At 34.8% G+C, this 26,568-nt stretch overlaps 1 protein-coding gene across 2 annotated transcripts in view; it reads right to left on the bottom strand.

Moving 5' to 3' along the window:
• Positions 1 to 26,568, bottom strand: part of SNTG1 (syntrophin gamma 1) — a 317,863-nt gene that overhangs the window by 56,008 nt on the left and 235,287 nt on the right. For both annotated transcript variants that reach the window (XM_059860474.1, XM_059860481.1), the window contains exon 12: positions 15,429 to 15,467. In XM_059860474.1, coding sequence (XP_059716457.1) covers positions 15,429 to 15,467 — 39 coding nt within the window. The remainder of the gene's footprint in view (positions 1 to 15,428; positions 15,468 to 26,568) is intronic.

Genomic DNA, 26,568 nt, shown 5'->3' with positions numbered 1-26,568 from the left:
ACACTGGAAATGTGGGGAGAAAAATGGAAGAAAAATGGTGGTCCCAATACAATCATTGGCAAAATCTATTCTGCTCAGGAATTGGTTTAGGAAAAGGCTTAGGAATTTTATGCAGAGTAAAAAAATATTTTTCAAAGTCAACAGAAGAACAAATCACATAAAATTTTGCATAGATGCTAGAAAAATTTTGCCCTATTGTAAATGAAGTCAAAATGTCTCCTATCCTGTTTTTTAAGTCCTTGAAAAGCCTGCTAATCTTTCCATAATTTTTTTAATTCCTGTGAATTATTTTTTATCTCCCAAATTAAAAATCTTTAGCTACCACTAAAACTTCAGCTATCACCAACAGCTCTAAAGATCACCATCATATTTTTGAACCACTTAGCTGCAAATAGATTATTCCATCTAAGATTGCACATGCATTGTATCCCACAACTTAATTTTCTTCTGTGTAAGAATTCACACTGTCATCTTGCTACCAGCTCAAGTCTGAGCACAGGTTTTCCATTTGACTTTGTCTTGTTCTGTTTTTGAAATGACCAAACAAAAATTGAGGAAATATTATCAGGTCTTAAAGTAAATCGTGTCAGAGAAAACAGAAATTACTTTTTAATTATGGAAGATGATTTTTTCCTTACAATCCAGATAAATGAAAACTGGTATCAAAGACTTAAAACAGAGCACGTTTGCTTTCTTAGCAAACAACATCAGAACCAGAGCAAAGACAGATGTTTACAGTAGCAAAACTTGCCTGGACCTCCATAGAGATCTGTCCAAAATTAACACTGCTGTTTGAAAAACCTGCACAACAATTTATGTTACATCCAACAGCATCCCATGAGAAAACTTTGCACATTCCCAATAAGATCAACTGGATCTTGCTAGAACTCAGGACTATATTGACTGCTGTATGCCATCACTCCCTCCACAGTTTGAAAAATGATGGTTACATGTGGATACAGGACAGTTTTCCAAACAGGTAAAGAACTGTTCCTTTTCCAGGTTTCTTCTTCTTGTTATAATCTACTAATCCAGAGAAACATTTTGGCTCACTCATTGGGTTTTTCATCCAGTGCTACATGTTAATAGTCACAGCTTATTTCAAAGCACTCATTTTACTTATTTAAAACTTCTAAGTAGCTGTTTATTGAATTAAATTCTTCTAACGACAAAGTCAATTTGAACCTTAATTGGGCAACTGTGTGCCTTTGTCAAAATGTCAACATTAGAAGTTGGGATTTTTTGCCTCTCTTAAATTATTCAAGTCAATGAACAATTACGTGTATTTAAAATTCATTACAATTTGAATTTGTTCATTTTAATAGAGGTGATTAGCATTTAGAAATCACAGACCTTTTCCAAGAAAGACCTTATGGAGCTGTTATTACAAAGATGGATTTGGATGCAAACTGCAGTATTATATACCAATCTATATTAATTTCGGGAGTGTGTGTGAAATGATGAGAAGGAATCAGTACAAAAATAGCTCACGCTAGTTCTATCTTCCAGGATATTGACTGGGTAATTAAAAAAACATAAAAAATTATCTAGAGTAGCTAGCCAGCACGTGGCAAACTCCCTGCAATGCACAAGAAATGTGTGCATTTTATACAGCATTATGTATTTTGCTGGTAAATAGGTATGGTAGCTAGATGATGAAAAAAGAATCTCGTGTTATCTAAAGTAATCTGCCTTCCTCACTTGACTGACCCTTCTCCTTCTCTTATTTACTCACCACATAACTCACCTTCCAAGCAATTTACACATCAACCCAATTTAAACATCCCTGAGCATGTCCATTTGATTACCAGGATTACCACTGAGGAGACTCATTCCTGATGACATCAGAGGCATTTTACAGCTGACCTGAGAAGCTTCAGATCTTCACTGATACTCTCAACAGAGCAGCTCTCAACCAACACTTTGAAAATGTGCAGGTTTCAGACATTTCTTGACTAAAGTAATTTCTAAGAATTACACTATCATTCCCCCCTCCTTTTACTGTTGTATTACTGGAACCAGTAGGGTTCTGCTTTCTTTTATGGAAAAACACACAAAAAAAGTCTTTGATATATGGCCATTTTTGAATTCCTACTTGTTAATTTTTCACCTGAAATTGGAGGTGAAATTTAGGAACACGCGCAAGAACGGCAGCAAATTTTAATACAGGATGAAATTTCTGGGGGATTTTTGAGGGCTTAAAATAGATAACAGTACAATACAGCAAGCTCAGCACTCATGTGAAAAGAAAGTAAACATCATTTATTTTAAAGTCTAGTAGCTTGACTGGTTTTAAGACTTGTCTTTTGATTAATGGCATTTTTTTTCCTCTTCTAAATGTAGACAGCATGTATTTTTCATGCCTAAAATAAAAATGGGTCAAACAAAATAATTTCAAATAATCAAGCTGGAGGGCATGACCTCTCCCTTTTGATGAACAACCTATCACATTCATCTTTTTCACCTCGGGGTAGACTACTGGAAGATACTGAATGAAGATAAAGATCAGAATATTGCAAGTCACCAGGCAGTGCCTTTCAGATTTTTGATGATGCCATTGAGCAAACAGCTACCTATTTATCCCTCTTAAGCACCAGAGCAAGTGAAATATTTACAGAAACATTTAACAACATTCCTAACTTGTCCCAGGAGTATCTTTCAATTAGATTTCAATGACTGGCTACAGATAAGTTTCGAGTTATTTTCTGTTTCTCTGAAAAAGACTGGCAAGCAGAACCTGGACAGGACTAGTGCAATTCAGGCTATGTGGCTGTCCCTGTGAGATCATACTGCTCATGCAGCTGCCTTGCTCACATCCTGAGCTTACTGAACTCAGCCCAAAGGAGATGGTAACATGGAAGAACCCCAAATGACTGAGTATACAGAAAATACAGATGATGGGGCATAGGTTGTTTGAAATTAATTTTAGTAATAAATGTTTTGAGTTTGCATTACATCAGAATCACATTTCTAGAGAATTAGGTGTTTACATTTCAAAGTGCTCACAAAGCCAGAATAAACCTGCAAATAATCAATGTATACTCAAAGTTATCTCTGAAGTCTCTGGTGTTGCTGTTTGCACAGCAAAATAAACATACCTGAGAGAAATCCCTTTTTTGGTATCAATGCCTTCACAAGATCTGACTTAGAAATATTTTTATACCTTTGTGAGAACAAAGCTTGAAAATTAGTAGTTCACATATATTTAATTATAAAAAAGCATTTTTAGACTTAAAATATTTTTTTTTAGTACAGCATAGAATCAAAATCAATATTCAATAGAATAAATCTATCCATGCATACTTGCTTATATTTTCATCCTTAATAATTTAAATGGCAACTGATGAAAACAGGTATCAATGCTTGCAAAATTTCTTTGGCTATTTCTACTGAGGAAGAGTTTTTTTCAGTCCTGTCTGATTATCAAAATAAAAAGATTTCTGCAATCTGAAACTGTCCTTAAGACTAACTCAGCGCTCTCAGAGAACACAAGTACTGCTTATAAACTCCCAGAATAATAAAAATAAAAAAAACCTTCAAAAATTGAAACATTTTAGACCAGTATTACATTGTCTATAAGAAATAAAACCTTTTTTTTAAGCATTCAGTGCATGTAACTGAAAGAAATGTAAGTCAACAGGAGCTGAAATTTTATTTTCAAAAGTAAAGAACATAGAAACCTACAGGTGAGAAATTTTGCTGCATCTGCACAATATATTTTGAGAATCAATGTTACTATTGCCAGTTACTAACAGGGGAAAAAAAAACCCTCAAGATGTGTTATAAAATTTTAATCAAATCAATAAAGAATACTCCCTAAGGTAATTTTGTATCTTATTAGCTACAGCAAATAATCTTTTGTCTAATGATTTCACAGTTTTCAAGACCATTAAGCAATAGATCTAATTAAGCTTAATTTCTAAAAAGAAAGTGATAATAACTCTTCTTTGTTTATAAAAAATGAACAATGCAGTAAAACTTCAGTTCAAATCATATATTGTAATAAGAAATTGTAAATTAATCCATAAATTTAATATATATAGATAACAAGTATTTCTTTTTTATTAGAAAAATCAGCACTTATACACTATCTTCCTTTAACTCAAAATGTGTTTTAAAAATATCTATAAAAGAAATGAAGACCACTTTTGAGAAAATAACAGTTGAACAGATAAAACCTTTTTTTAAACAAACTGGTCCCAATGATCTTCCACTACAGCTAAATAGAGATAATGTTATGGATCACTGCTTTTCTCTTTCACCTGCCTTCAGAATTCAAACTTTCAGTCACAAAAGCCTGAAAAAAAAGCTGTTTTTATAAAAACAAATAAATACTCTGCAGCTGAAATCCAGAGTAAATACTTTGACAGACAGTGAGATTTACTCAGTTTTGCAGCACTACGGTAAAGAAATTATGTAGCAAACTGATGAATTTTAGTGTTTTTTTAAATTTCTCAATTACTTCTCTCGGTGAGAGATGTTATGAAATCCCCATTCTTAAAGATAGTCACAATCTGATGGGGGAAAGTCCAGAGCAAACTGATTTATGTAGGCCATTCTCTGAGCAGGATTCTGACCAGATGACCTACAAAAACACATCCAATATAAATTATTCTGTGATTCTTTTATCTCAAAGCAGCCATATCTGTCTTGGAATCTGTTTTAAAGTGGTCTTGACTTCCTGCTCTTAGAAAAACAGCTTCAGCATTGTTTTTATTATAGTTTCACATTATTTCATTTCTATATACAAATCATATGCAGTAGTTCACATTTCATAATTCATCTGTAGCTGCCTAGGATTTTCTAAACCTCCCCACTTTTTATCTACCTTAATTTTCAGAGGAGCCATGTATCAAGTTTCTCACTGGAGATTTCATCCTTAAAATACACTCCATAAAGGAACTTTTAGTACAGATTGCTTGCAGGTAAAGTACTCTTGAGACTGAAGACATTGCTCACAAGCAGCTATGAAAGATGTATCCTATCACCCCTTCTCAATTGCAAACAGGGGCAGAAAATGTTATGATTTGTGAAGGACCCTGATACAGTATAGATATTGAAGAGGAAGGGAAAAAGGAAGTGAGAAGTCAGATGAGACAAGAGTAAAGTTGCTAGTAAAAGACCAAAATGATATGTAAATTGCATTCTTACACATTCTTAAAGTAAATAAAATTCTTCTTGGATTATAAAGAAAAGAAAAATTATGCTACTCCAGAATTACTTTAAACACCACTTTGCAAACAGTGGTATTAAAATAAAGAATGTGTTGAGAAAGAGAACCAGAATGCAGTTCCATTCTGAAAGAGCAAGGCAGGGCATAGGATAACTACTGCTAAAATATCTCCTTCAGATGCTAAAAAAAAAATCTTAGGGGATGATTAGATGAAGAACATTATATTCAGTATGTTCTACATGCTATTATTTTCATGCTTCTCTCCATATCCTTTTTATTAACAAGATGGGATTTTGGTTGCGTTATAATAAAGAGGGTTTTAATTTTCCTGGTGTTCAGATTGAATCTAGGCTATCCTCAGGATTCTACAGCTGGTCATATGCCAATAGCCTGTGGCAGGAAGTTAGTAGTAGCGTTCATAACATTTACTGAACTCACTTTTTGCACTTGCATTTTGACAGTGGAGTAATGCCTGTCAGGACTTGATTTGTCTCTAGCATCTAAGCATTTCCATGAATTTTTCAGCTTCATTGGAAAAGCTCAGTCTTTAAAAAGTACCAAGTGAGACTCATTTTGCAGTATCAGAGCTTTCTTCCACTCATGATTTTTTTTTTTTTTTTAACACAAAGTGTCCTACTATCATTAGAAATGGAGGGAAGCAACCCATAAAATTAAGATTGCATCCCGAATGAAGCCCAAATTTCAGTGTAAGGTGTTGAGGCTCTTTATCCACAGAGTTCTACAGAGGGGCAAGCAAGCTCCTTCACCCATAGAAAGATAACACAAAAACTCCTCTGAGGGTGCCATCTGTCTGATTGAAGAAGAGATCCTGGCAAAATAGTTCAAGGCCCTGTTTAGTGCAAACAGTGACCTGCAGGAACATTATTTAACAATTGATGAATATAAACTCACAATTAATACTTAGCCAGAAGTCACTCCTCTCACAAGAGAGCATCTCTTCTTCCAAGCTTTTTTTGCAGTCTCAGAGGTCTGGATGCTATTTGCATAATAGGATCAGATCCTCTTGTTTCCCACTGTCTGGGTTTGGTTTTGAACAGCAGCCTATTTCAGCAGGAGGGGAAGAAGAGCTGGCTGCATTATTCCACCTACTGCCATCAGGGCAGGCGCGTGGGAGCAATAGGCTGGAGTGATGAGTGACTATTGCCTCTGCTGAGCAAGTACTACAAACAGTAGGCTGTTAAACAAATAATGGGAAGCAGCAGGACTTCTGGATGTATATTTGCAGAAAACAGCTAGAAACTGTACACTACTGTATTTTGATCCTGCATGGCTTTGTGGGTACTCTTGAGCTGGCTCAGGTGACTCTGGTCACTCAGCACTTACACACTAACAGAGCCATCAAGGTGGAGACCTGTTTTAGAGCAAGAATTGTCTTTCCATTTACACCTCTTCAGACCTGCAGACCTGCACACGCTTGATTTATTTGGTTTTTGCTTTGTTTTGTTTTTTCCAACACAGCATTCCTGAGTGATATTACAACAAGATAAAATGTTCCTTATTAAATAAATAAAGAAATGATTTTGTCAGCTGTCAGCTCCTGAGCATAGTTGTTTGACCTGACACTGCTAAATCTCTATTTGCTGTGTCATAAAATATGACAGACTTACTAAGTTTTGCTTCCAAAACCACTAAGATTGAAAGCAAATATTTTCCTCATATGCTAAAAATATAACAGATATTGCTCACTGAGCAGTGTCTCCTTACCAGGACATATAACTCTTTGAAAAGACAAAAAAGTGTTGTAATATTATATATTTCTAGGGGATCTGCATTTGCAATTAGCTACACTTTAAAGTATTTTTTACAGTTTTCCTTTGCACCTTTTAAGTGACTAATACTTCTCAGTGTTATTTTTTTCCTTCTTCATTTGTGGGTAACCCATAAATTGTCAATTGCTTTGTACTATTATATAAATCAACTATTTTCTGAATTTCAGGTAGCAACTCTGTCCCTGGTCCCATGGACTATTATTGTGATGAGAGAGAAAAGACAAATGACCACCTGCAGTCCACAGAGTCCTGCTTAACCACTGGTTTTAGAAGTTCAAGAGAATAAATATTTTTCTGTTCAGAAGCTATGATTTGAAGCACCAGTCATCTGCACAGATGTAGAATAAGTAATGAGAAAAATGAAGTGTTATTCATTTCTCCTCTTGAAGTAAACTGTAATTAAATATACTTTATTTATGCCTTTTTGAGTCCCATGTGCTCCTCCAATAGAAAATCTATAGTTAAAGTATATGCTTCATTGATTCCAATTAATTTCTTTAGATGATACAATTCCCCAAGGAATAATGTGTGTATAGGCTCACTGAACACCTTCCTTCTAGTATACTAAAATTAATGTTATTCCTGGGAACTTTTACACTCACTTGATGCAATAAAAGAGACATTACAATAAAGCATTGCAACATTTTTATTTCTAGCCTCAGCCTCCAATGAAAATTACAATCTGATCAGACAGAACAAATTCATATCTGTAAGCTACAGATATTAACAATTCCTTATTTAAGGTGAGGCTAGAGGAAAAAAAACTTCACCTGTAGTTAATCTTTCTAAGAGTAACTGGGGAAAAAAAAAAGGAAAAAAAAAGGAAAAGACAAGAAAGACCTATTTATTTTGTGTGTATCATAGAATATGCTGAGTTGGAAAGGACCCGCCAGGATGAATCTGTCCAACTCCTGCCTTGCACAGAACACACCTAAGAAAAGCATCATGAGCCTGACAGCATTGTCCAAAAGCTTCTTGAACTCAGACAGGCTCAAGATGGTTACTTTGTTTCCCACTTTTCCTTATTTCCTCTCTTTGTTACCGTTTTTCAGGAACTTCTACAGGACATATGCATCATTAAGACATCTATTTCCAATCAAGAATGCTGAAAGTTTCCTCATGTCCTGCTGCTTGTTGGCTTGTTTGGATAGTAGCTATCCCACCCAGCCAAAAGATACATGAAAAATATGGAAACAGTCACTCTAGTAGAATAAAAGGCCCTTTCTTGGTTTAATGTTTGCTACTTATTTCCAGTTTTAGACATCATAAATATCCAAATCCTGCAGAAAATATGTCCTTTCAATTGCTAGCATATCTTCCATGGTCCCATTATCTTACATATCCCATTTCTTGGATAAATGACAATATATCAGATCCAAATATGTTTAAAGTGGGATTTACTCATGTCATGCGCATAAATAGAAGACGGGGTAAAATGATGCAATAAAAGCAATGCCTTTGATTGTTATTTTAATGCAGTGGTTTCTCACTCTCTGACCTCACCGTAGATACAGAATTATGCTTCTGGGGAGAACAAGTATTTGTTCATGTCATACTGTTATGACAAAACAGTAAGCAATTATTCCTTTGATTACATCTGCAATGGCATTCTGATTCAGAACACCTTGGGATGCATTCAGACAGGATCAAGTTTTATTAGGATGCTAAGATCATCCTGTTGCAAAAGGTAGCAGCTAAAGAGAAAGCTCTTATCATTGTAACCTAGAAATTACAGCACTCACAAAGTCAGTCTGTCAGACCTGTGTCTTTCATCTTCCAACCCAACCACTGACCCAGCAGTTGAGGTATATGACTCCTTTTGAAGCTATGGCACTGTACAGAAAGACACACAAGACCTGTGGGATCAGAATGAGCCTGAATTACCCAAGTGTGTAAATAGAAGGTGAAGGTTCTGGTAAGAGTACCTAAATCTCAGAAACAGCAGATCAGGTTGTCCACTTCACAGTTAAATACATTTAAGCCATAGCTATAACCCCAAAATAGGCATAAATATATAATTTTTATATACACATGTATTTATTTATTTTTTACTTATCTGCTTATATGTTTAGAGCACCGATGTACAATAACTAGTAATTCTTCTTCTCAAACCCAAAAGTAAGTAACAATTTTTTATCTACTTCTCAATTTATTTTGCAACTGTGGGACACTGTTTATTTCACTCACTTTGAAAGGTCTACAAAGGAGCATGGCATTTAGAACCCCCTCATTCACCTGCCCTGTTTAAACTTTTAGTGGAGATACAGCACATTCACCCCTGTATTGACTAAAATATGAACACGCAGCCAACACAGATCTGGTCAAAGAATTTGGTCAGGGAAAACTAGCCTTACTGAAAGGAATTTTCAGGGACAGATATTAAGGTTGCGGATAGGGGAAAAAAAAAAGCTAATATTTGTAACACTAATGAGTTAGTACTAGAAAAAAAAAACCCAAGAAAATAAATGAGAAAAATATGTAAATGAGGATGAAATTCTACTTGAGGCAAAATTGAATTTGCTGGACATGCAGAAAGTTTTTGATGCACAGCTTGAGATTTATATTTTGAGATTTAAATAAGAACTTGATCTAATCACTCTTTTGTATCATCTAAATTTCCAGCAGGTGTCCCAATTACTTTCATCCTCTCATGAGCTATAAGGTATGCAGCCCTAGGACAGAAGCATTGCTATCCAATAACTGCATCAAGTGACTCACAACATGAATCTTATCTAGCTCATCAGGTAATCAACTAGCTTCAGGAAACTGTCTGACCTTCCTCTCAAAAGTCAACATGGTTTCTTCAGTCTAAAATCTTTAACGACCTACCACATGTATTTCCCTTCTAAAACTTTTTATGCCCTGAAGTTCAGAAGCTATTCTAGACTACAATGTAAAAGGAAGAAAAATCTTCTATTGGCCACAGGAAGCATAGTTTTTATAACAAAGACTGCCTCAGAAGCATCTAAAAAAATTACAGAAACTGCTCAGGGAAAAATATTTCATGTCAAGCACAGAAACTTTTTGATATAGATAGATATATATAGATTGAGATATTCAGTTTATTTTACAGAAAGCTCAATTAAGTATCAATAAGAAAGATAAGCCTTTCAAGGGTATATGTTATGCAGCAACAATCCATGCTGAGTGCCATAGATGACTGACAATGGCAGGGAATTAGCCCAACACAATTTACACCCTATTGTGCACTTCTGCTTAATTTAACAGCAAGAACTCAGCTTCCCCTGTGTGTTTCTATAATCATTTAACAATAGAAGCTTCATTCCAGAGATTTTCCTTCAAAATAAACCTGATCAAATCCTTACTGTGACAACAGATGGTGACAGAGCAGATGCATCATTGCATCTGAAAGTTCAGTAACTGTCAGTCAAGAGCTGCAGGATGGCTACTCTGAGGTACCACAGAACAGAATATTGGAAAATAATTAATTCAACAGACATGCAAAATTAGGAAGGAAAAAAACAGAAAAAAAAAGAATACACTAAGGAGAGGGGGGAAAAAAAGCACTGCTCTTAATGTATTTCTAGAACAGACTTGTTTTCTTTTGAAGACATGTCATATTTCAGAACTCTCTGCTTAATCATTGTATTTTAAAAATACCAATACAACAGCAATGGAGCCTATTACTCTGCAATTAGTAATAAAAAAAGAAGGGTATGTTTTTTATTTCATAGTGGAATAGATGTTGTCCTATCAGTGGAATAGATGTTGTCCTATCAGTCCTATCAATTCCTATCAATTCACCTGAGCAATGGAATTCACCTTTTCAGACGCAACAGAGATGCAACACATCTCTATGTGTTGTGTCTCTAAGCAAAGAACACTGGCTTGATTGACAGGCAAGAGAGTCACCATGACATTTGTGTGTACTCACCTTCATATAGTAAATATAAGTTAGGTTTTATTAAATAAACTCACTGAGTCACACTTTGAGAATTGATTTGAAATGAGATTGTTCTTACTGTAGAACTTTAATAAAACTGGACAACAAACACCCTATTAAAGCAGAAAATGAGGTGATACGACATAGCTTATCTGGTACAGATGTGTACAGCTGGTTTTATTACATTATATAAGAAATAAAAAGAAATGGGCATAACCATGTATATTTTTTAATTACAGCAGATGTATCCCATCACCCCATTCTTGGCCATGAAGAATGTAAAATCTTATCTGCAAAACAGGGTTCCTGACTGTGGAATCTGACAAGCACAATGATACCCCAGTTTCTGGACTTAGTGTGGCGTCAGTTCATTTTGCCATGATCTTGTTTTAAAACTGAGGTAAACACAGTTAAACACTCTTTCTCTTTCTCACATGATTCTCATTAACTATCCGTTTTGAATAGACCACCTACCCATTCTTTTCCCATAAAGCAGGAACATTCTAGAGGGACACATTACCCTTAAAAGCTAAAATTATTTCATGAAAATTTCCTGTTCTCTGTAGATACAAATATTTCAAAAAGTCTCATGCTACCTGTGGAAAGAAAAGAAATAGTGCTCAAAAGAAAAAAAAGGAATTTTTGAGCATAGTTTTTTGAGCATATTTTTTTTGAGAAGTATAATTCCTCCCCATTATACTTTTTTTGGTGAATTCAGCATATGAAAGGTGGAGGGTCATACCCTTTGTGTTCATCCTAATGGAGATGAGACATACAACATAGGAAAAGAAAGTTTTAACTAAAGTATCTGCCTGATTCATACAACACAGGAAAAGAAAGTTTAAATAAAGTTAAGTAAAGTTTATCTGTTTCGTGTGAAACCTTGAAATTTGACTGTTGCCCATGTAGTAGAGAAGCAAGTCTCTATTTCTTACATTTGTAAACATGTATGTGAATGTAGCAATAACCAATGAAATGAAAAATCCACTTCCCAAATTTGCCACCTGCCATATCTGCTTTGTACCACTTCCTTGTTGAGATAAATGGGAGTCAGAAAGTTTTGACTTTCCCAGCTGCAGTTTATGAATGTTTTACTTACTTGTTCACATAGGGACAGGAAGAGGTGAACTGCAGGCCAGACTAAGATTTATTTCTAAACCTTCAATTCCACTGCGTACCTAAGACAGATGTTGCCAATTCATCTCCTGGCATGGCAACCAGTAAAAGCCAAATCCCAACGAATCCCAAATAGAAAAAGAGAGTTATAATGTGTAGTAAAACCTCTACTAGCTGGAGGCTACATTTGGTTTCTCACCCTGAAAAGGATCAGCAGAGTTTTTAAGGACTGCCTAATGCTCATTTCTTTAGATGCTATAAGTCAATTTTCAGCGGAGATCAGCACATTTGAAAATTCATTGTGGACAATGAAAAGATTGGGAATTGAAAAGGAATGGGCAGTGCTTGTCCTCATTACACCACCACAGTTTACTGACCTGTCATTTGGAAAGATCTAGCAGGGAGTTGATGCTGCCTTTCAAAACTCACCTGCCCAGTGATGGCTCTTGCAGGAGCTGACGTTTGCTGTATTCAGCGTAACAGCTCAACAGAAGTCAGGAGCTCCAAGAAAAGGAAACATGCCCTCTCATCTTGGCTGATCAACTAGAGAAGCCTCTGCCTGAAGCCTTGAAATATTCCAGTCTTTGTGCCTCTCTGCTATGAGGTCTATATAATTTTTTCTCTGAATTTATGGAAATTTTGTGGACAGCATCATATTTCTTAGTGCATATTTGAAATGTTCAGGATATTTTGAGTCCAAAATTTTTTTGCTACACTACTTGCTATTATACTCTTAAATGTTACTATTTACATCCAATACATACAGTTCAAATATAGAAAACACAACTAATTTTCTATTTTTTACCATTTCAAGTGTTCTTTTCATCACTGTCAACTCAGAGAGGAGAAGCTTTATTTTCCTCTTGTACCACAATCTTCTTCAATTTTTTTTTTTTTGTCTGTGGGGTCCTCTTCCAGCATTTTTCCATCATCTTTCCATCACAATTAAATGTGCTACCACCATTCTGAGAACTTCTTATTGCTTCATGCTGTCCCAATAATTACCACCTTCTTATCAATACCCATCACCTTTGATCTTTAAATTGTAATTAATATTCTTATCTTTCTAGTGATTTTCCAGAGAAACCTATTTTAACAATTACTGCATTAAAGGAAAGCTGCCAAGTTATGTACAGTGAACAAGCTTTTCTAATTACTTTTTCTTTTATCTTTTTACCTTACTGCAACATTGAGATGTTTGGATAACACTGCTGGAGTTACAGCATCTTACACACCTTTGCAGGTACATTTGTTTCCTCATTGTAATGCTAATGGGTCTGTCTGTGCTTCTATTGTCTTCTCCATAGCAAGAATATTTTCATGAAGGAATCCTAAGGGTTGTTTCTTTGACTCTAGCTTGACAACTGTCTTCCCTTTTTACTTAACTAATTAAAATCCACATATATATATATATATAAAAATTCTAAGTGAAAATAACCTTCAATTACCCTGCCAGTGCTCATAAAAAAAAAAACCTGTGGGTATTTGTTAAGTGAAATTAAATATACACACCTTTTTAAAAAAAAAAGTATAACAGGAAGAAGGCAGCTTTCAAGTTAATGATATGCTTGCAGAAAGAAGTTAAAATTAGCTGTTTAACCTCTTAGACAAAAATTAATTTTATTTAAAAAAAATCAAGATGACAAGACTATTTGAGATGGTATTTTAATTTTTAGATAAATGATGCATTGAAATAACAACTAAAGAGTCCTGTTTCTTCTCTGCATACCATGTTGATACTTACTGCACAGGAAGACAGAAATTAACCCTACATCTGTGTAGCCTTTTCTGACTCTACTCAAAAATATTATTTAACTATTTCATTTAAATTAGGTGATTTTCCCTAACTTCTTTTATGATTAAAAACTACAGCCCTCTCTACATAGGGTAAGCCAAAAAAGAAATCTGGTTTTGAATTCAATGAAGATTTTCCCCATTGAAGATTCAATTCCCTAAAATTTCTGACATCCACAGATAAGTAAACCTTTTTCTTCTCCAGTATGTACAGGCAACAAGACCCTACCAGTCTCACTGCTAATCAAATCAGCCTCTCTTTCCAGACTGACCTTTTGACTGAGTTTCTTGAAGTGCTCCATAGTAATTCCTTTGGAGTATAATGATTGGTGCTGATGAGAGATGAATGCATTATAATTGCAGGCTGTCCTGACAGAGAGCATGGCCAAAAAGCTATTCAAGCCAGGAAAGATATTTTTGCTTTCCACAGGAGTTTCTAATGAAGAATAAAAAGCCTTGTTGACCCCATGTGCCAAGGGCTCCAAAATAGCAGAGATCTCTAAATTATATGTTAGAGTGGTGAGACATTTTAACTGTTGTTTATATATTTCTCATCTTTATTTTTTACAGTAATGAAAGCAAAGAGGTAAGTTCAGGGTGAATCATAACAGTGAAAATGGAACCAATTACTGCTTTTTGTTCATTAGGCAGTACCTTCTTCCTTCTTCTGACATAGAAGCATATCTTTGCACTCTCTGCATCTGATGTTATACAAATTATTGTGGAAATTCCCAAATGCAAATGCTAACTTCATCTATTGTAGCTTCATTTATACTTACCCATATAGTTGTTATTATTGTTAATATTAGTAGTATTATATTATTTTCATTAATTTTTTACATTTGTGCATCTTCTCATGAAGAAAACAGAAGACAAAATAGAAGTATCTCCCTCCTTTGTGAGTTATACTCAGTACAATTCCCTATAAATAAAGCTGGACCAGAGACAGGGAACTGAGAAATATGTTGGCTAACTGAAGATTTGGTGTAAGGGAGGTGAAAGCACTTTTCTTCCTCAAATCTCTCCTCTTGAAGGCAAGTTTACAGCTCAGTCCTGTACATATTTCTCCCCTTGTATGAGGAGGCAGTTTTTTCCTTCTTATGAATCAGTTTGCTGTTTCCCCTTAACACATTTCTTTGTGTGGAAATTATCATTATATAAATAATAGATGTCATACCCAACATATACATACTTAACTGTACAGTGTACTGAGTTTTACCTTGTATATTTTTCTTCATATTTTGTTTAAATAGTTGTTCAGTTATTAATTTTTTAATGCCTGCACTTGTCAATAGGAAAAAAAAAGACCATACATTTTCAGAATTTTGGAACATTGATTTATTCTGGTTAATTTGGTAAAGGATAATGATAACATTCCCCTTTTATAGTAAAACTGGTAAGAGACAATCTGAAGAAAAGTATATCTACCTGCATCAAATAGGTTAATTTGAAAATATTAGAAATGTTCTTACTTTGATCAAACACTCCAATTCCCTTGAGTTGAAAAAGTAAAAACACCAAGGTATTCTCTAAAGAAAATCTACTGAGAATTCTTCAGGTAGAATAACAAACAGCTACCACACAATTAAAGATAGTTCAAGTGAGAATTAGAATTATAAATTAAAAAAAGCCCAAATGTTCATTTTCTTACCTGCTGGTTTACGGGAAAATTCCTGTTGATTTTTTTAATCTATAAAAATGAATAAAGAAATAGATTAATACTCAGCCACTAGAATGAAAAACAAAACAAAAAAAAAACTGGATTTTAGACACATATATTAGACTCTCCCTTCCAAATTATGCTTGAGAAAAAGAAAATAAAATCTCTTGCAGTAAAGGAACTGAAACCTTTGGCAAGCTCATTTGAACAATGGGATAGTTCTGTGGTCACTGTGTCACAGTCATTCTGCTGTTAAGAATCCAGGAGAAGTGCATACACACAAAATTATTTCTAAATTCTGAAAAATTATGTAATTTTTTTTTCTTATTAGACGATATAAAATAAAATAATTAACTCTAAATAAAATTACTTCAGAGCAACTTACTGCCAATCACCAAAAACATCAAACTCTAAGCAAGTTCCTCTTCTTAAGGAATGATGAAGATTTGTGTTGGAACAGTTTTGGAAATATCACTTACTCTACCCTTTTATGCTAGGTGCAAAATCAAGTATGCAAAATCAGTTCTGATAATTGTTCAAGCAATTTTTTCTTAAAACACTCAACAATATCTCTAGATGAAAAGTAAAGAGAAAACCAGGCTGACACACCTAATTCATGACAAGCCTCTGTTTAGCCCTGCAGTTCACGAACTCCATCTGAACAAACATTGCCAGCTTTCTGACACAAGTGTCCAATACAAAGAGAATTATGTGTAGAACATACCCATTCCTACCATTACTAGAAGAAAAATGTAGTTTTTTAAGCATAAGCTCTGAAAGCTTTTGACAACCTAGTAAATCTAAAATGTGCATTCATGACAGACACCTAATGCCTAGAACAAAAAACATATTTAAATTAAAGACATTGTCAACTAGGTCTCTATACGGAATGTAACTGAATGATCTGGAAAGCCCTGAAACCACAGTATAACACTAAACTGCTTCAACCAGCCTGCAACATCTTTTTAGAAGAAAAGAAGAATCACCACTGCATTTCCTCCAGTGTTTACAATATTGTCCCTAAACAACTACATGCAGAGATGTGAGTGGCAATGTGCTTTGCAGACTTCAGAACCAGGCTGCAGTCGCAAGCTCTTTGAATTCCTCATGCAAATACTGAGCAAGTGTCACAGACATCCCACAATTTTGCTATCAAAGGATAATTCCCATTGTCAAGAACATGATGGCAAGCAATTTCAGTTGGTTTTCAAATGTATCCTCCATCAAAAGTGTCAGAAGAACATTTCTACCCTTCCTTCTTTCTTCAATGCTAGTTAAGGAGAAGCATTAGAGGAACAAGGACATTCACAGGACAAAGAAATAGCATAAAATTGATCCATACAAGATACCAACTATCTAATGTGATTTTTTAAAATAAAAAGCAGATAAAACCCACATTTTTTGACCTAAAAAATACTTGAAGACTTCTGGGATTTATTCCTAAATCAAACATTAATTACTCCAGCGTGATAAGTCCCTGTTTGTGTTAGTAGAAACTATTAGTCCTTGTGAAAACCATGTATTTTTATCTAAGCAAAGGCTACAGCTAATAGCCTGAAAAATTTAAGTCCTGAAAGTACAATGTTATGAAAAAGAAATTTTACATTTCTATACAAAATACTAAAAATTATTCACTTAGTGGCAAGTGATAGTTATATATTAAATAATTTAGGAGTGTTTACTTGAAACACAGAGATTGCATTTTTTTAACAAAGTACATTAGGTGCATTGTGTGCTGTCAATGTTCTTCTGAAATGCAAATACATACTTGAAACATCATTTTCTCAGTCAAAAATTTCCAGCTCATTTTCTAAAATACAATCTAAGCACCTACATTACGTGGTTGTTTAAACTGCTGTTATTTTGATTAAGTAAAACAACTATGCTTATCTTTCAGGTAATAAGGAGATTTTTCGAATGCATTATTTTTAATTCTTTTACAGAAACTTCAAAACTGCATTATAATTATTCAAGTCTACATGAAACTAAAAATTGTAAAGTATGATTAGTTTTAGGAACACTTAAATGTTTATCATTCACGTGCATCAATATTGAACATTACAGAATAAAAAAGTTCAACAATTAGGCAGCACGCATCTGTTTTTCCCAGTGTGTTACAATGTATATTGGGTAAAATTTAATTTCCAGACCTAAATTATTTGCTAATTAAAACCTATAAGGAAACACTTTCCAGAAATGAAAAAAAAAGAAAAAAAATTTAATTACTTTACTGGTTATCTAAAAGAGAAATGTTGCTTCAGTCTTCCACAACTTTACTGAACTCATTGTAATACTATGTGTTATTAAGCACAATCATAGCTCACAGAACTATGTAACTGATGCAATTAAATAAAATTTGTTTTCACCAGTACAATACACTGCAAATATACATGAATGTAATATTTCTAAATAAAACACACCAGCAGATACTATACTAAAAAAACAAAGGCATTCTGAGGCATTCTTTAGAAAGATGTGTTTGTACAGAGCAATAAAATATCAAGAATGGCACAAAAGGAGAAGAAGCAGCTAGAAAACAAACTCTTGTCTGAAAGCAAAGACAATGTAGGCTTATTTGAAGTTAGCAAGAACTACCTGCTTCTGCTTCAAGCACAAAAAAAACAGGATCTGAAGGATGATATTCTATTCTGATTCAATTTCCATGAATCCAAATTAGGGAAAAAATCTGAGAACACCATAGAGAAAGTAACTTGAGAATTGATGATCAATTCAAGGTGGAAAGAGGAAGAAGGAGGAAGGACAAATAAGGTCTCTGCAGTATCTTGCATGTGACAGGGAAAGATAAGAGGTGATAATACAAGACCAATAACGGTATCATAGAAACATAGAATGGTTTAGATTGGAAGGAACATTAAAGATCACTGAGTTCCAACCCCTACCATGGTCATGGACACCTTTCACTAGACCAGGTTGTTCAGAGCTCCACCCAGAGCTCTGGCTTTGAAAACTTTCAGGGACAGGAAGAATATATTTTAGTGAAAGCTATCAAAGAAGATTGTTTCAAAATATTACATATTGTTAATGGTACAAACATATTTTACTAGATATGTTCCAAAAATTCATCTCACAGTATGTTTGGACATCACAGACATGAAGAATACTGGGCAGGGAGATGATTTGAAGTGGAACATAATGAAAAATGTCCCATGGCCAAATTCAGTCATTTTTGTGCACTAGACGTTGCAACCACAGCTGGATATTTTCACAGTGATGGCTGTGCCTGCTCTGCAGAGGAAACAAACAAGAACATGGAACACAACACCTCTCAGCAGGAACACAAATGAGCAGGTCTTGGCTTCAGGTCTGCACAATGGTTGCAAATGTTTGGGGCTTTTTAGTTTTTATTATTTAAAAGTCTTCCTGCCAGAGAAGCAGTAATGCAGAAGAATACTGTCGCATACTATTATCTTTTCCCATGAATTGTGGCCTATTATTGTTGCCCTCTGCTGAAATGCAGATTGTTAAGCTCATAAAAGCTGGGTTTTAAATTTTCACATTCAGTTAAAGCTGAATGGAATTGTTCACTCCTTTGAGAGATACCATTTCAGACCTTCTTGGGGCCAATAGCACAGCAATATTTATTTTCAGTTTCAATATGAGGATTTTAAAGTGTAATTTGAAAACTACTATTTATTAGGGGATTTTTTCTTGTTTCTTACCTATTTATATTAATCAAATTTGCTGTTCCAATTTAATCACAGGATCCCCATGAAATGACAAAGAAATGTATCTTTCAGTTAACACCAAGTACTCTTAAAATAGTAAGAAGGGATTCCAGGTTTCTCCAATCCTTAAAAATTTAAATAGAAGCAATCAGATGTTTGAAAACTCCATGTGTACCACACTTGCTTTGATCCTATTTCATGATAAACTATACTGTAAATTAGACTCAAAGTTCTAAAGGGATAATGGGAAAGATGATTAATAGACAATTAAGATTCAGGTAATACATCCAGTCCTCTAGAAGAAAGAATGACAGAGGAGGTGTTAGCTGTTCGGACAGAGATCCTGACAGAGACCATTCCATTGGAGTATCTAGGGGAACAGCTAAGGCAACACATGAAACAAGTGGGCACCAGAGCCTGCTCAGCCTTTTGCTGACTTAGGCAGTAAATAAGATACTCCCCATGCTTTCACATATGATTTGATCTCTCATTTCCTTGCAGCCTGTAGATATCATATAATTTTGCAGGTCACAGCCATTTTCCAATTTAAAAGAATCTTTTATTATTTTAATTTATGTTAGCCATTTTAATGGAGTTCCCCAAACAATTTAGACTCTGTAACCTTCTCGATCAATTGTTTGCATCACACAACTGCTGAGTCACATTCATTAACAGGTTATTAGGATAGACTGGCTTGAGAAGAATGTAAATTCATTACACAGTTCTTCATCTCATGCATAGAGATGAAGACAAGCAACAATACAGCTTGTGCCATTGGGATGTTAAGTGATTTCACAGAGGAAGCCAGATCATTAAAATTTGGAAGAAAACAACTGTCCATGCTGTGATAATCTTATGTTAATTAACAAGAAAGAGTGCATAACACTTCAAATTACTAGTTGGCTAGTCTTACTTTCTGTCCTTGCTAGGTTTTTATTTACTCAATGGGATAGGTAAGTTGTGGTAAGATTGTGAAATTTTGTTGTCCAAGAGTTTATCTGCATTGAAAGAATCAGAGAAGATTTGAAAGATGCATGTAACAGGCCCCACAAAATACATCATGCATTGGTGAATGCATTCAAATATATATAATTGCCTATAGAACAAATATAGCAAGTCTTGGTGCTGGTTTTGCAAGCTGCAGTAGATTTTAGAATTCACACTAAAAATCTGTATAAGCTAAATTATGCAAAATGATCAGTCAATATGTTCTGGAAAATATAGGAGCATAGGAAGTATTTAATTCATATCTGCCTCTTGACCTACCAGTGACAGCACCATTCTCTGTCGTGTGTTGATCATATTTAACCAGCTGAATGGTTCAAAGGATAAAACATTGGGATTACTTCCATCATTCCTAGCATTTTCATGTCCTGGTTGGATTTTTGTCAAGACTAGACACAGTGGATTGCAAACACACACAGCCTGAAGGAGCTCAGTACCAACTTCCTTGAAGGAAGAAAGGGAAAAACTCCAGAATGTAGGAACAGTTACATAGAGGAGAGGCTTGATTCAACACTGAATAATGCATGAGCACAAGCATGACCTCTGCTTTCCAGTCTGTTCCTATAGATACCTGCAGGCTGAGTCATCCCCACTACAGTTCCTAGATGAGAACAAAAGTGAGAACCAAGATGATATGTCTCAGCTTATATAATCAGTTATAAAATCTGTCTTGCAAGCAAAAAAAATTTAAGACGTGATCAAATATTTGTATAGTTTATAGACAATGAGAACACAGTAGCCATAATTCAGGAAGTCCCTAATCAGCTGTCTGAAGAAGTCCTAAAGTAGCAGATGGCTGGAAAGACATAAGGAAATATAACTATTCTTTTGTTATCACCAGACACAGGACTAGATGGTTCTTTATTCTGGTACAGTTGAACAGTTCTCATGAATCATCTTAATCCATATGGAAGCTAAAATGTTCCATTTTAATCCTATATAGGAGTAGAGGAAGAGAGGCCTGACATAATCTTGAGGTCACATCTGGAAAGCAGAACTCTACAAGCTTCCTTTTAAATCCTACTAACTGCCTTTATTAGTCAGCTTTACAAAATAAGCAGAGAGCTTCCATGTTTTGGTGAGTTCCAATAAATTGCAGGTATTTGATAAATACCTTTGGGAATACAAAATATAGCTAGTAAAAGTCAGGAGTGCACCTCCAAAAACAGAAGCAGATGAATACAAATCACTCCTAAGAGAGGTGTTAAACTTTTGAAGAAAATTTTTGTATATTGAGAGTTATGATTAATTTAGGACACATAAAAGTGCTATCAAAGCACAAATGGCCATCTGAAATGTGATCACAAACCTGCATATTATTAAACCTTTTTATTTCTCACTCAAAGGGATTCAGTGATACATTGAACAGTACAAGCACAGAAGTAATGGATGGATATCAGAAAGAAATACCAGATTTGTGCCTATTACATGGAAGCATAGTGGGAGCCCTAAGGACAAAACCACAAAACCTACTCTTCAAACATCTGTGATGTTCCAATAATAGGACTGAAATTAATTTTACTCCAATTAAGTGTTGTGCTTTTTTTTTACTTGACAGATGAATGGTGTCACTAAAACCTGCAATATTTAACAGCCATTCCTAAAACCGGATGTCACCTTAATGACAATATTTCTATTGTACCTCTTTAAAGAAGATACATGTGTTACAAACAGTTTTATAACAGTGAATATCCATAAATAAAATATCAACAGCAACATGCATATTATTAGAGACACTGAAAACAAATTAAATCCGGGGGCTGAAGAAGCTATTATGGTCCCATCTGAAAGTAAGAAACAAGTGTCTCTGTACTGAAGATGTATTTGAAAGACTGTGAACAAGAAGAATTGAAAAGATATGAAAAATACCTGACCTAGAAGGAGACACCAGAATCATTGCTTCAGATAATGAAATGCAACTGGATAATTGTGGCTCATATCATAATAGTAGTTGCTCACTGGAGTATGATTACTGCAGTATCAATCACACTAAGAGGTAAAAAAGCTGGTGTTACTTATTACTACAGAGCAAGGAAGCCATGTCATTTTTCCAGCAGAAACCAGTCTTAAACTGTTAAATTAAACTATTAAAAATTGATCTATATGTCTCTCCTGGTGTAAAATACCAGATTTCATTATCTCTTGATTTTTCAAGGCAATTAAATATTATAGATAAGCCCAACTTCAATTTTACTTTTCACTTACTATTTCATTACAACTTAATGTTTAGACAATATAGTACCCAGTATATAGTATTTACTTTCAGAATTTTTCACAGAATGACAGGGGGAAAACTTCAATAGTATCCACAGTTTATCTTATCCTAGTATTTCTAATGCAGGTTGCAAGCACTGATACGAATTTGTTCATTCTATGATAATATAAAAGAACAGCAACAGTTGCTGAAAAGCAACTCAATCAATTAAAGCTGTTTGTCGAACCCATTTGTACAGTCCTGCCATGATGAGTCTTTTAATGCCTCATAAGTCAATCTATTAGCAAATACACCTCTACTTAGCATTGGAAGTTCTGCTTATATTGAACCAGACTCCTTCCAGCTGCAGTTTAATACCATTGCTTCTCATGTCATCCATCACAGAAACAAAGAACAAACTGCTTGCCCTTTGTGTAGTTTTTCTTAAGTTGAAACATTATTCTTTTCTTCAGTTCCATTTCACCCTGTATTTTCTTGCAACTTCATGCTATTGTCAAAGAAGCCAGAGGCTATTTTGGTAGGCTACTTTTGCATATGAGCACTGAATGACACACATTTTCCCTGAATGACTGACCAGGAGAACTGACTAGCACATTACAACAGCTCTGATCCTCTCAGCCTTCCTCCAAAGGTTTTGCAGCCACTTTTCATCTGCTTAGAGTGACACAGAAATGAGTCATGCCTGCATGAATGAGCAGTCCCAGGTAACTGTCATTTGACTAGATGGCTTTGGCAACATCCCTCAGATTTAAGCTCCTGGTAGACAGAAGAATTCCCACAATATTAGGTCCAGACACTAGACCAAAGTTTTCATCACACACAGTAGTGAGTCACTCATGACCAACCAATACATCATTTCCTCACGGGAAGAATGATCCTTAATCTCACAGCTTTTCCAGCCTGCCAGGCTTCCATTTTATTTTTAATCCACTTTGTCATTAGGCTTGAAACTTCAGCTCCTGTGGGCAGCATTTTAATGCATCACTGCCTGAGGAGGGATCATTTCCCTATGAAGAAAATCTGTGAGTTGAAATATCTTGTTAGCTAGAGTAGGTGCTATAGTAGATCTTCCTGGCTTGTTACCAATCACCTTCTCCACACCCCCATTCCAGATTTCACCCTCTTTGTCAGCTTTCCTTTGCAATTTCTCTAACTACTTCTTAAGAGATTTCACCAGCACATACGTTACAGCTGAGGCATCTTCCTCAGCCTTCTTTGGGAAGGGAACTGCAAACCATAACTCCTACAAATTCAGTTTAAGATTTGGATTTAGACATCTATACTTTTGGTTCCCACCTACAGTTTCCAATTGAACTGTTAGCAAGTATTGGAAGAAAAATACATCACAACCCAACTGACATTTTCATCAGAGGTTTGCTCTGTATATGATATGTTTGCTGAAGGTCATTACTCTCCTTTTATTCCTTACCCCTTAAAGTCCTATCCACAGCATTTGAGCCACTTCTTTACCAAGTCAAATGGGTCCTTTCCTTTTAGGTCCCTCTTTCCAACCTGGTCTTTTCATTCTGACTGGACTGAAATAGAATAAATCAGTTTGTTGAAGACTGCAAATAAAAATATTTCGTTCCTCTGCCCTCAGTCCGTAGACAATCTACTGATCTTGCTCATGAAGAGTTAACAGTTTGCCAAGTTTACATTGTTTCAGGATTCCTAAATTTTGTACAGATAATAACATTTGCAGTTCATAGTCCAGCATTTAATATGACAAAAGGGGTAGTAAAATAACAGAACAAATGAGGAATTTTATACCATCAGATAATATACAATTGAATATAAAAGGAGACAATTAACTGCCTTGACAGAACCTAATAGAAATGTAGTTAGTGATTTTTAAAATACATTTAATACTTACACCACAGCATACCAGCCTAAATAAATCCCTGATGTCAAAATTCATTAAATTGGCCAGTTGCCAGTAGAATAAACAAATACCTTTACATGAGGCAACAAAGCTAAAGAGGTTTCCTTTAGTCTTTACAGGTATTATATCTTCCATCACTCCATAATCAACCCAGTCATTTACTTTAGTTTGAGTGGATTAAAAATAAAATTATAGAAACATCTTGTCTTTGTTGTGTTATGTCACATTTCACTTCTTCTGTCTAAAAGAATTACACAATTCTATTCTCTTGAAGCTCTCAGGAATAACAGCAATATTTATGAGACAATTTGTCTGACAGGACCAGATAAACTTCTTGTAAGCTAAAAAAATCACTTGTTATTACATTACTTAGATAATTTGCTTGACATAAGATGAAATAGGTGTTGAGAATTAGGTTCACATGATAATAAACTTGGTATCAACACAATTGCTAAATTTCATATTACAAAAGAAAAAGAAATTTTATATGTAAGATCGTTATAAACACCTGAGTTTTTCAGTACCTGTTTTTGCTGGAAGCTCCCTATTCATCTGTATAACTGATCATTTTAAATTTCACTTGAAACACTACAAAATTCTTTTGTAGTGCTTGTATAGTTAAAAGTCATGTCCTCATATTTTATAAAATACACCCTGCCCCTCCTCCTGATATCACTCTACTATGTATTCAGATTAATCACAGACTCACTCTAGCACTGTATTCAGATACACCCTGAGCTGACTTTTAATGAGAAACTCTTTTGCAATAAAGCTTCCAGATTGCCATAAGTAGGAAAGATTGGACTCTTCTTAACCTTCTTTCTCTTAACAATCTGCTGAGCCATTAGCTTAAAAAGTCTTGAATTTCATTCCCTTCTAAGGAATACAGTACTCTCTATTGATCTCCAATTTCACCTCATAACTAAGAATTCATTAAAAAATAGTATGCAAAAATCTCTGTAATTAAATGGGTTTTCTCAAGTATCTTTTGGTATTTCTGAAAAGAAATGCTCAAATACTGATCAATATGGTCAAATGCAAGCGTAAAGAGCTGTGTGTCAGTGGGACCTTGGATGAAAGGTAGGCCAGAAGATTTTCTCAAGGGAGAAAAAAGAGTAGGGTAAAGATTTTTGCACAAATGAATTAATTTTAATCTCAGACATTTTTTTTTTTCATTCTTCTTCGAGAAGTGTGTTAAAGGACCATTTAATTTTAACAATATTGTTAAACTGACACTAGTAATAGATGACATATTTTTCTTGCTTTGGATATGATCTTTTAATCCTTAATAGGAAGAGGTATAATAGTTAAGATTACCGGGATTTTCTTGAACCACTCATAAACTTACAATTTATTGGCATTAAGAATGGCTAAGACAGGCACTAAGGATGTTATAGGCAAATTTATAGATGACTTTTATTTAAGTGTGCATTTTAGACTGATTTCAGAACAGCAACTCCCTGTCTAATTGCATTTCAGCAGTAAAGGAGATTGTTTAGTCAAAAGTATAGATTTTTGCTCTATCAGTATTTCTTGTAGTTCAAACATGATTTAGAGAGGGTCCACAGAAGGGCCACAAAGACAATCAAAAGACTGGGAAGCCTGCCACATAAGGGAAGGCTGAAAAGAACTGGGATTGTTGAGCCTTGAAAATAGAGGGATTAGGGGAGACCTTACTACCATGTTCCAGTATTCAAAAGGTGATTCCAAAGATGGAGACTCCCTTTTTACAAGGAGTCAAAGGGAAAACACAGAGGTAATGAGTACAAGATACTCTCTGGGAGATTCTGATTAAGCACAAGAGGAAATTTTTTGACAAGGGAAACAATCAGTCATTGGAATAACCTCCCCAGGGAAGCAGTGGACTTCCCAGCTTTGGATACACCTGAATGGGGTTCTGGGCATTTTATCTGAACTGTGCCTTTGCCGAGAAAGACTGGATCAGACAATCCCCAATGTCCCCTTTCAACCTGATATTCTAAGATTCTATAATGCCATAAGCTAATAAACACAAGTAATACTATCCCACATTTTCACGATACCAAGATGAGTACATTTCTCTAAGTTTCAACATTCAAAGCAGTATCAAAGGAAGAATCATCCTTATGACACTTAAACTACTGAAATCAATTATTTTTTTTTTTTTTTGTCCCCAAAATGTCTTCTCTCATTACTTTAGCAAAATTCTAGTTGTCTATTATGGACATTATCTTTCCTGAAAGAAAAGGGCAGGCGCACACTTACTGAGAAAATTACTCCAGCACTATAGTTAAAAGAAAAATCAGGAAACAAATGATTCAACAAAGGTATAATAGGCATAAGTAGAACATAAAAGCAGTAATT

Source organism: Haemorhous mexicanus, chromosome 1 (assembly GCF_027477595.1).
Source record: "Haemorhous mexicanus isolate bHaeMex1 chromosome 1, bHaeMex1.pri, whole genome shotgun sequence".
NCBI lineage: Eukaryota > Metazoa > Chordata > Aves > Passeriformes > Fringillidae > Haemorhous > Haemorhous mexicanus.
This window is presented reverse-complemented; position numbering and strand designations above follow the sequence as displayed.